The 10,298-nt window shown below is 46.4% G+C and overlaps 1 protein-coding gene across 2 annotated transcripts in view; it reads left to right on the forward strand.

Moving 5' to 3' along the window:
• Positions 1–9,138, forward strand: part of LOC133354397 (sorting nexin-9-like) — a 57,993-nt gene extending 48,855 nt beyond the window's left edge. For both annotated transcript variants that reach the window (XM_061571213.1, XM_061571208.1), the window contains exons 15-17: positions 1,563–1,677; positions 2,574–2,665; positions 4,151–9,138. In XM_061571213.1, the coding sequence (XP_061427197.1) occupies positions 1,563–1,677; positions 2,574–2,665; positions 4,151–4,204 (261 nt within the window). In that variant the 3' untranslated portion in view covers positions 4,205–9,138. The remainder of the gene's footprint in view (positions 1–1,562; positions 1,678–2,573; positions 2,666–4,150) is intronic.
• Positions 9,139–10,298: the final 1,160 nt, after the last annotated feature.

The following is a 10,298-nucleotide window of genomic DNA, read 5'->3' on the forward strand; positions in this document are numbered from 1 at the left end:
ATCCCGCGACCTTTGGCATGGGAAGCGAGGGCGCTACCAACTGCGCTACTCCGCCACGGCCTGTGGAGGGGTTACGCTCTGGGCTCTTATACTGTGACGTTCAGCCAAAGTGATGAATGAATATATGTAAAATATTTTTTTTTTGCCTAAAAAGTATAAAATTTTGGGAATTTTTTTTCATTAATTGTCTGGCACAACGAGTCTGTGTGGAAAATGTCAGCTCGATTGGATCACGGGAAGTGGGTTAAAAAACGACCGAAAGATTTGCATGGTCATAAGCAAGCAAGCACGCAAGCAAGCAAGCGAACTTAATATAAAGGATTTAAAAATAAAACAATTCTCACGACGTTTCGGCCACAACGCAAGCAGCCGTCCTCAGGTGAAAACCTGAGGACGGCTGCTTATTATGTTTTATTTTTATTATTTTATTACTTCCCTTCTACGTGACTTTACCGAAAGAACCAAGAAGATGGCTGACAACATCTTAATATATAGGGGACCGCAGAACTTGGGGGGAGGTGTATTTGGCACTGGCTCACCGAGAGTGAGTGACTACCACGCAGCGCGGTACAAGTTAAAATTATTATTTCTTTGTCGACCTTTGACGACCTTGCTGACTCTCAAGACTCCCTCGCTTGGGATGTTTGGCCATTTCCACGTTGATTCTATTTATATATGGAAGGAAATTGGAGTTTGCAGAGAGATTCTAGATTTGAAGCTTTCGTGACTGCAAGGATTTGTACTCTTAGGTTTTTTCGGTAAAGTCACGTAGGTAAAAATAAATAATAATAAATAAAAATAATAGAAGTAACAATAGAAATAAAATTATAAATCACGACGTTTCGGAGGCAACACAAGTCTCCGTCATCAGGTGGGACCGTCACAGCTAAATTTACTGTATCAAGTGAGGCAAAATTCCAAGAGACAAGCTCTTAAATACAAGTCCGTGTATACAAAGGAAGAACACTCCACCTGCACACAAACTTACTTAACTTCCTCGCAGACGCGTGTACCATTACCTTCATCATAAAAAAATGTTTACTTCTCATCAACATTGAGCAGCTAACCCTGATTTGATCTAAAAGAGCAATGAGCGTCCACACGTCTGCTGGTACCACACGGCGGCCTCGTGAAACGCCGCCTCTACAGCGGCCTTCCGCCAGGCTGTGTGGCCACGACTGGTGGTGCTGGAGTGGCTGGATGTGAATTACCTCGCCAGGTAGACAGGAGGTCGTTGGTTTTCGATCCCGACCCTGCATGCTCTTATTTGGTCGCGTGGATTTTTTTTGACGGGTCCTCCGGTTTTTCCCTTCGCATTTAGAGACATGCGTTTTTGAGTATTTGGCTGCTATACATTTCCACGTAATGATAAGCCACTTCGTTCTGAAAAAAGAGCTACATAGCTGAGTGGGCCTTACCTGGTAAAATAAAATTAGTTTAGTTCTAGTTTTTAGTCTTGCAGGTCACCGCCGCCGGGCCAAATATCCGCAAGGCAATGCCAACGCCAATGCCGTGTGCTTTGTCCCCGCCGTGGCGTGGTTGCCGCCTCGGCCGTCCGGCAGGCGGGACTCGACAAGATCAAGGAGTGCGACCGGCTGATCCAGATTAACAAGATGGCCGCCGGAGAGAAGGACGGAGTTGTGCAGAGAGTGCACGTCATGTCGCTCGGCCTGCAGGGTGAGGACGAGCACGCGCCCCATCGCCTCCTCCGCCCCCCTCCACCAGACACCAAAGACAAAGATCCCCGTATAGCCTTATCAGACTGTTGGGGCAAGTGCTGTTAGCGAGCACCTATGAAGGCCCGGAACGGCACACTTTGGGGTGGGTGGCCAGCACCATACCCGGCCGCCCTTGCCGCCCTAGTGGCGATGTTTATACACTGCACCAGGTAGTTATTTGAGGCTGAGTCTACCTAGGGGAGGTCCAGGATCGGTTAAGATATTCGTCACCGATGTTGGCCGTGAGCGGGAATCAAACTCGGGTTGCGGGTTTGTAGCACAGCGCACTAACCGCTCACCGGACACCACCACCGCCCCTCTACCCCTCAATGAGATTTTCATACCATGTGCGAAAAAAGTTTTGCTGGCTGGCTGGTGCGGGGTGGTGCTGTCACTGTGCACATCTGCGCCATGACGTTGCCCGCATCTCGCGGTGTTGAGCCAGGTTCGTAGGTCATCGTGAAGATGACCTAATATAAGCAACAATTTACTACAGAAGAGTGTTGTTAATCGAGACTTGCCCAATAGAAACCCGGCCTTATTGATGGAAGTGTTGTACAAAACTTGGCCATAACAAACCAAGGATAATGGGCAAGCCTTCTCAGCCAAGCAGATAACCTCACTCGCCGTGCACGCCGCTCCCGCAGTCGACATCATCACGCGTGACCTACTGACATCATCACGCGTGACATACCGATATTATCTCCAATTCAAAAACTGTCAGGGGCAGGAGGGGGGAAGGTCGGGCAAACGCATTTTTGGAAATCTTCACAGGATCCACGCACACGCATCTCGCCGATATTTCTTCCTTTGCGTTAACTTTGGAAGGGGGGGCCCCCTACCTTGCCGTTGCAGCCGAGGTCAACAACTTTCACGAGAGCCGCATCCGCGACTACAAGGAGAGCGTGCGCCAGCTGCTCTACAATCAGATCCAGATGCACCAGAAGGCAAGTGTCTCCCCTGCCACAGCCCAGAATGCAACACGCCGCCGTTTCGGCAGCCTCGGAGACCAGCGCGCGAGGGCTGCCGGTGCCGCTGCGTTCCCCCGGCGGTAGCGAACCCGGCCCAGTGATGTGGCATAACGATCGATTGGATGCGATCCTGCAGCAAATTATTTATCGATCGCATCGTTGTCGTTGCGTCGTCGTCGCGCCTTGCAATCGGACGCGCTGTGCTGTTGCACGCTTTTTTTTCTCGCCCGATTATTGAGCCGGGTCATCGTCACAATCCAACGGTAATCCAATTGAGTGAACGAGTTAGTATTGTGTGGCAACACCGATCACGTGCATACGAGTGTACGGAGAGCGGTTGTTGCAGTGGTTAGCGTGATGCGCTACGAACTCAGCGAACTTAATCGATCATGTTCTCGAACTCGCAGAATTGCATTCGATTGCATTGCACTCGTTGCATAAAGTGTTTCATCTCAGGTGACCGACGCAACGCAAACTAGTGCAATCCAGTCTCAACCCACAGCGGTTGCAATGAAATTGCACATTTGCATCACAGCCTTTAATCAAACGAAGATCCATAACACCTGGCGACCTGGTCTCGATTCCCAGCCACAGTTGACATCAAGTGGCGAAGTGAGATCTAAATAAGTCCCAGGCCACCCCATTCACCAACCCACCACTGAACAGCATCGTCGACACAGCATGGAGAGGGCAGTCATCCAGCAGTGGATTTTGAAAGGCTGTGTAATGTTATTAATATGCCCTAAAGGGAGAGAAAAAATGATTGCGAATATTTCGGGAAATGCTCCTTCTCCATAGCAAAGAAGAAGGTCCACTGCCCGAAACGTCACCTTTTATATTTATATATAAATATTTATATAGAATATGTTTAGTTTTATATGCGAGTGTTGTCATTCGTGCAAATTGCATCTCTCACAATCGCTGAGGGACAGCAAATGAGCGGAAAGGCGGCAAGCCTTTCCTCTATATATGCATGTTAAGATTTTATTAAGCCAACCAATGAATGTTATATTTATTTATATCTGTGAAGCCAACACGCCGCTTGCATGTGTTTCAGCACGGCTGTACCACTCGACGTTACCTTGTAGGATTGCTTGATTGCTGGGAGCTGCAGTGGTGAGATGTTAACTACCTCGCCTGGCATGCTGCGGCATGTGGATTCGATCCCGACCCTGATGCCTGTTGTATATTTGGAGTTTGCGTGTCTATCTCCACGTGGTCGTGTGGATATTTCTCCGGGTCCTCCAGTTTTTCCCTCCGCATTTCGAAACATGTGTTTAGAGAATTTGGCTTCTATAAACTTACAATTGATAAGCAACTTCGTTGAGCTATCATTTGTGATCAGCTCAGTGGGCCTTACCTGCTAAAATAAAAATGGTTTAAACAGTTTACAATAGCATTTTGGCACATGGTTTCCGTGTCACTGAACTGATGATGACAACGGTTATTTTTTTGACACAGATCGCCGAGATGATGAGAGAAGCCTACATGCGGTTCGAATTTGAATCCCAGTGAAGACGAAGACAACGTGAAGTCGCCCTCTTTATTTTTGGACCGTTATCCTGGCTTGCAGTAATTTTTCCATAAACAACCCAACGTTGATAAGAAGAAGAAAGTTACACCAGGCTTTCACCAGTTGTCGGTTTCTGGTGAGAATAAGAGCTCTTTATATTAGTTCTAAATTGTTGGGAAAATTATCGGTTAAAATAAAATCAATTTAAATAAAAAGTGTCTTTCCAAAAAAAAACTACCCGCTGTCGGAATAAAAATGGATTCATCCTTTGTGTCGTTAGACAATTGCTTTGTGGGTGTAGGAAATACGAAGGAGAAATACGCTAAGTGACCAGAGCTAACGCGTGATTTCCACTACGCGATGAGTGCTGCTCTTGATTCATTCATAGATTAAGGCAGCACGACTCTGACATTGTTGGAAAAACCAATATGCAAAAGCTTGATCTGTTGTGGACAGTGCTCAGCGCGGGAGATAAAATAATGGGTTTTGAGTTTTCTTCTCACAGAATCGTCTCCATCGCCTCTTTAGCTAAGAGGCCCATTGCTGTAACTGACACTAATTGGAAATTATCCTGCGTCTGAATTCCATCTAATCGTGCATCCCAGAGAATCACGTCAATCGGTGCCGACGGTCGGTACAGAATATCCCTCCAAAACCCCGCTTATTAAAAATGCGCGTCGCCAAAAGGGAGAAAAACACTCTGCTGGTCTGCACGATGCGGTCTCGCCGTGCTCCCTGCGTTCACACCGCGCTGCAGCTCCGTGCCAGAACGAGCCAAACGAATGACGACGTGAGCGCCTCTGCGTTGATGCACCGGTACGGAGCGTCCATGGGGCGTACCGCATTCTCCACATTTTTGTTTAAAGCGAAAGTTGTTATACACCTTGGGGAATGCGTCTGTTCTTTGGGAAGACGTGCGTTCATCTGGTTGTTCAGAAGACATTTCCCCGCTTGTGCGTTCATAATCATTTTCTGGGAAGATGATTTGCCATCGCACTACATCCCCACCCATGAGGACAAAAGACCAGATGTTCAGAAGCCCCTTGCAGAAGACATCCTTCCCCCATTATAAAGCAGCGTGCTCGTAATCATCTTCCAGACGATGGTTGTTCATAGTGATACATTGTCTTGCAGATGATGTGCGTTAATCTAATTGTTCAAAATTATCGTATGGAAGACATCTTATCTTTTTAAAGCAGCAACGTCCATAATCATCTGCTAGAGAACTGCTGTCCATAGCAATACAGTATTCTCACGATTATAAAAAAACTTTATTTTAAGTTATAATTGAACGGAAAGATTTTGGGGTGCATCTGTTACTTTCTCACAGCATCTTATTCCCTGGAGAAGCAGGACCTCGAAATCGTCGTGGGCTTTAAGGAGAAAATCGAAAGAATTGTAGGTGTGGTTGGAGAAAACGTTACAAGAAATCTTGGCTTTCGTGACTGCAGGAATTCATATTCTTGGGGTCTTTCGGTAAAGTCACGTAGATAGGTTCAAATAAAATAACAAAAAACTACAACGTTTCGATCGCAACACAAGCGGTCGTCATCAGGAAGAGGGGTTACAAGAAAGTCAGTCTCGTCGTTCAAAGGCGTCTCACCCTCGCGTGGGAGTTCTGTACGGACTGCACAAACACGGCGCTGTAGAATGCAGTGACTGTAAGGTTGAGCTAAAGGTTATTAATCCTAATCAAGACACTGATTCTCAAAACCTTTTGAGGACCCATTGTGAAACTCTATGTAATTTGCTTTTGAAAAAAAAAACCGACACAAGCACATGCACCTCCAATTAGCACGGTTGGCTAAGTATCATGTGAAAGAAGTTCAACACGTACATTTGGTGAAAACATTTATTATCTCAGTATCCTACAGTATTTCAAATTGGCACGTCAATTCCTTTGTAATGTTTTCACTTTTTAATTTGCGAAGGCTCCGTTTTAGTTTTCTTCAGATCCCGGTTTTGGAGTTTCACTCACGGAACACCACTGCCTACCACCTGGCATGGATTGTATTGCAGTTGAAGCGTGCCAATTCTCGCGCGTGGCACGTTTGTATCAAGACCTCTTTGAGTTTTTTGAGTTTGTAAGTTTCGGGGGAAAAGAAAAAATATATATTTTCTTGTAAAAGACTTTGCAATGAGATTTTATTAAACTGAAATGTAAAAAACGCCACCAATTATGATAAAAATGTGCCTTTACATTTCAACACTGAGAAATACAATTGCTGAGCTTATACACGTTACTCTTACAAGAGCAGTGTTTTAAAACGCTGTGCCTAAGAGATGTCAAACATCTAAAAACCTGGAGCGGTGTTCAACCCATGCTCATCTGGTCTCGTGCTCGTCTACAGTTCCGATCCGGGGTTGGTGGCTCCGGTGTGCGGCTGAGTGTTAGCCGCTCGGTGTGTGCAGAGGTTCGTGGTTTGAGCCCCGTGGTCCACCCTGGTTAATACTGTTGGGTGTAATTCATCTTTGTTACGACGTGCCTTCCTTCTGCCTCACGTTGGATGTTAATGGATCTTGTGACTGGAGTCATGGTGCAAATTATATATATATTTTTAATATACCCGCAGATTACTCGATTGGGAAACGCATCGCAGCTTTGCCCCCTACTAGTAACCGACTACAAACCTACTCAGGCTAGAGGAAGCGTAAGACTTTTGGTAATGACCTTGCACGATAAGAACGGCACGAACACCAAATGGGCTCATTATTTGATTCGACGTGTGCGTAAGTCACCTTGCTCATAAAGCGGTGCCTGTTGAGGGCAGTAGAGGAAGCCTCTGACTTTGCTCTGCGCGGATGGCTCTCTTGCGCGAGTGTGCGTTTTGTTATATTCCCTCCTACACGTGGCATATGTGAATCAATAGGCCAAACATGCCAAACAAGACCGACCCTCTTGAAACAGAACCTCGAGACCACTGGTCGGAATGTCATTGTAGAAGTGCCAGTATGAAACCCCTTCGTGGTGCGGGTGGAAACATCACGGTGTAGGGATAGGATGAGTCCTGGGGTGTGCCGGTCCTCGCGTTTGGCGTTGAGCAGTGCCGCTGGTGGCGTGCCATCAGTTATACGCACGTTTTGACCACTGCGCTCCCCCGTAGTCTGGTGACACATTCTAAAAGCAATCGACCCGTTTAAACTATGTGGAACTTATTTTTGGGAAGGCAATACTCGTATGATTATTTAGAAATGTATTCTCTAAAAATTATCACTCAATCCTCTTATATTTTGAAAGCTTAATAGCAGTTACTGTGTATTGGAGTATGGACCATATATTTTTTAAGTGCATTCATAATTATCATCACTTTCGCATAGTGTAAGGTAACGAGTCGCATGCATAAGAGTTCCATTTGTGTTCTTGAATATTTACATGCTTTATATTTTTTTGCTGAAGTGCCATAAAATGTTACTTTAAGTCGGGCGAAGAATGCTGCGCTGTTGAGGTATTACGTTCATGGGTGATGATAAAGTGGCTTCGGCGGGCAGTCCGTGCCAGTTTACACACGTGACGGTTCTATTTCCGCTGCAGGCGCACGGTCATTTCCGTGCAGGTTTCCAGATCACGCGCCTCCACCTGCTGTCGAGTGGACGTCGGGAAAACCTTGCGGCGAGGGCATCAGTCGCATGACTACATGCCCGGGTGATGTGCTGTGCCACCCGAATGTCTGATCTCACTGCCCAACCCAAATAAGCAGAGTGTTTTAAGGAAAATCAAACACCTAACTCATTTGTAAAGTTATCAGTATCACCGGCCGTGGCTCATGCACGCTTGTTGTTGGTGGATCACACACAGATGTTGCGAAACTCACAGAGGGCATTCAAATGTGACAAATCCTGCCTCGCCAGGGGAACGCAGTAAGGCAGAGATATGGGCTCCACCTGTTCCGTCTCAGTTTCCCCCTCGCGCGCTGTGTGGGTTTTCTCCGGACGTGCTGGTTTCCTTCCACATGTAAGCGCTCATTTACCTGGCTCGTAACACCTTAATATGTGGAGGACCGCAGAGCTTGGGAAAATCGTTGGCAAACCGGCTCACCACGTGACTGCCTTCCTGCTTTCTGTGGTTCTCTATGCCTCCCGAGTCGTTTTCTCTCTTTCGAGAGTGAATACCGTGCGCATTACAAGTTGAACTTATTCTAAGTATGGTCAGCTAGCCTTGTCTTCCAAAGGGAGGTCATGTGAATTCGCATGGCTTTACAGTACATGGCAGACAGGGCCTGATAGGTGGCATGTATGCCGGTGCCATGTGCAGTTCAGCCGTTGATGATGATAATTATTCCGAGATAATTTGCTCACGTATCCAAAGAGCTCGTAATTGTAATCGATAAAATAGCGATCGAGCTAGTAACGTGCATTTGTATTTCTTAGGCTCTGCTTAGAGACAAAGTAGTTAAATACCACAAGTGTTTTCATTATTGCAGGTCAGAAATGTAGTTGAGTGTATGTGCAATCAAGTCGATGGAAAGCGCATTGTTTATACGCTTACAAATAGAAGTGTCGGTAATTTGTGATTTCAGAATGTTACAGCGTGAAATTTTTATTAAACGTACCAATTGTTAATTTAATAAAGGGGTGGGTTTTTTCGCTATGCAGCATATATATGCAGTACATATATGCAGTACATAAATAGAAAAACTCATTTCTTTACAACTACTTTTTTGTGTTTAGTTTGTTGTACTTCCCCGACACCTCTGATTAGCCACGGTTGGCTACGTACGGTGCGAACGAAGTTCAACATACACACATAGTGCGACGGCTTCCTTGGCGCTTGCCAGGCAGAATGGGCACAGCAGCAGCCGCAGTGGGCGCCCACACGCACACAGAGGGTACCTCGTGACGATGCCAATCATTTGCTCGCGCAGAGAGAATAAAGTATGTCTTATGCTGATGTCTTAGAGCACAACAACACAACACAATAAAACTTAAAAACGAGTTTAGGAAATATTGTGCGTAAGCTTGGATTATGTCATGCGTGTCGTGAATGTGCGTTTGTCCACCCCTCACCCCCCCGGAAAAGTTTTTCATTGGTGCAGAAACGGACGTTGAGATGTCGGGCTAGAAATGTGGGCAACCCTTCGATCAATGCGCTTGATTTTCTACAGCCTATCACTCATTCCCCATTCATTCAATTCATTGGTCATCATTGACTGTCATCGATTTTGCTTTCACCAAATTCACGCATCATCAGATTCGCCCCCCCGCCCCCCCATTGCTGCCTATCATCGATTGTACTCGCCTCATCACCATGACATTCATAAATTGTACCGTTGTTAATTATCTGTAGAGCGCCTCGGTTAAGGCGCCCACTCCTGTAAGACCTCGCACCTGGAGAGACCTCCACCTGGAGCTTAGAGACCTCCACCTGGAGCTTAGAGACCTCCACCTGGAGCTTAGAGACCTCCATCTGGAGCTTAGAGACCTCCATCTGGAGCTTAGAGACCTCCACCTGGAGACGATACCTCCACCTGGAGCCTAGAGACTCCGAACTTGGGGACTCGAGACCCCACACCTGGAGACGAGACCCCGCACGATGTTTTGCTAACGCCACATTGGGTCGCTCGAGTGGCTCACCTCGTATGCACGTTCCAATGATCCGACGGCGCGTTTATTCTTTCAATTTCGTCGTTTGCTTGATTTGCATTCGCTGCAGAGGCTTGCTAGTGACATTTTGCAATTGTGCTATTTTCAGCGCTGTCGCATTACGCAGGCGACTGGAAATCCGCCTGCGGTTTTCTGGGTGAGGCAGTCCATCCCATAAAACTGCGATTGGCTTTTTAAATCCTTTATATTAAGTTCGCGTGCTTGCTTGCTTGCTTGCGTGCTTGCTTGCTTGCTTGCGTGCTTGCTTGCTTGCTTAGGACCGTGCAAATCTTTCGGTCGTTTTTTAACCCACTTCCCGTGATCCAATCGAGCTGACATTTTCCACACATACTCGTTGTGCCAGACAATTATTGTTCCTGAAAAAAAATTCCCAAAATTTTACACTTTTTAGGCAAAACAAATTTATTTTACATATATTCAAATAGAACTCATTCTTGGCTTTGGTTGAACGTCAGAGTGTAAGAGCCCAGAGCGTAACCCCTCCACAGGCCGTGG

Source organism: Lethenteron reissneri, chromosome 6 (assembly GCF_015708825.2).
Source record: "Lethenteron reissneri isolate LAM-NWPU_2019-01 chromosome 6, ASM1570882v1, whole genome shotgun sequence".
Classification (NCBI taxonomy): domain Eukaryota; kingdom Metazoa; phylum Chordata; class Hyperoartia; order Petromyzontiformes; family Petromyzontidae; genus Lethenteron; species Lethenteron reissneri.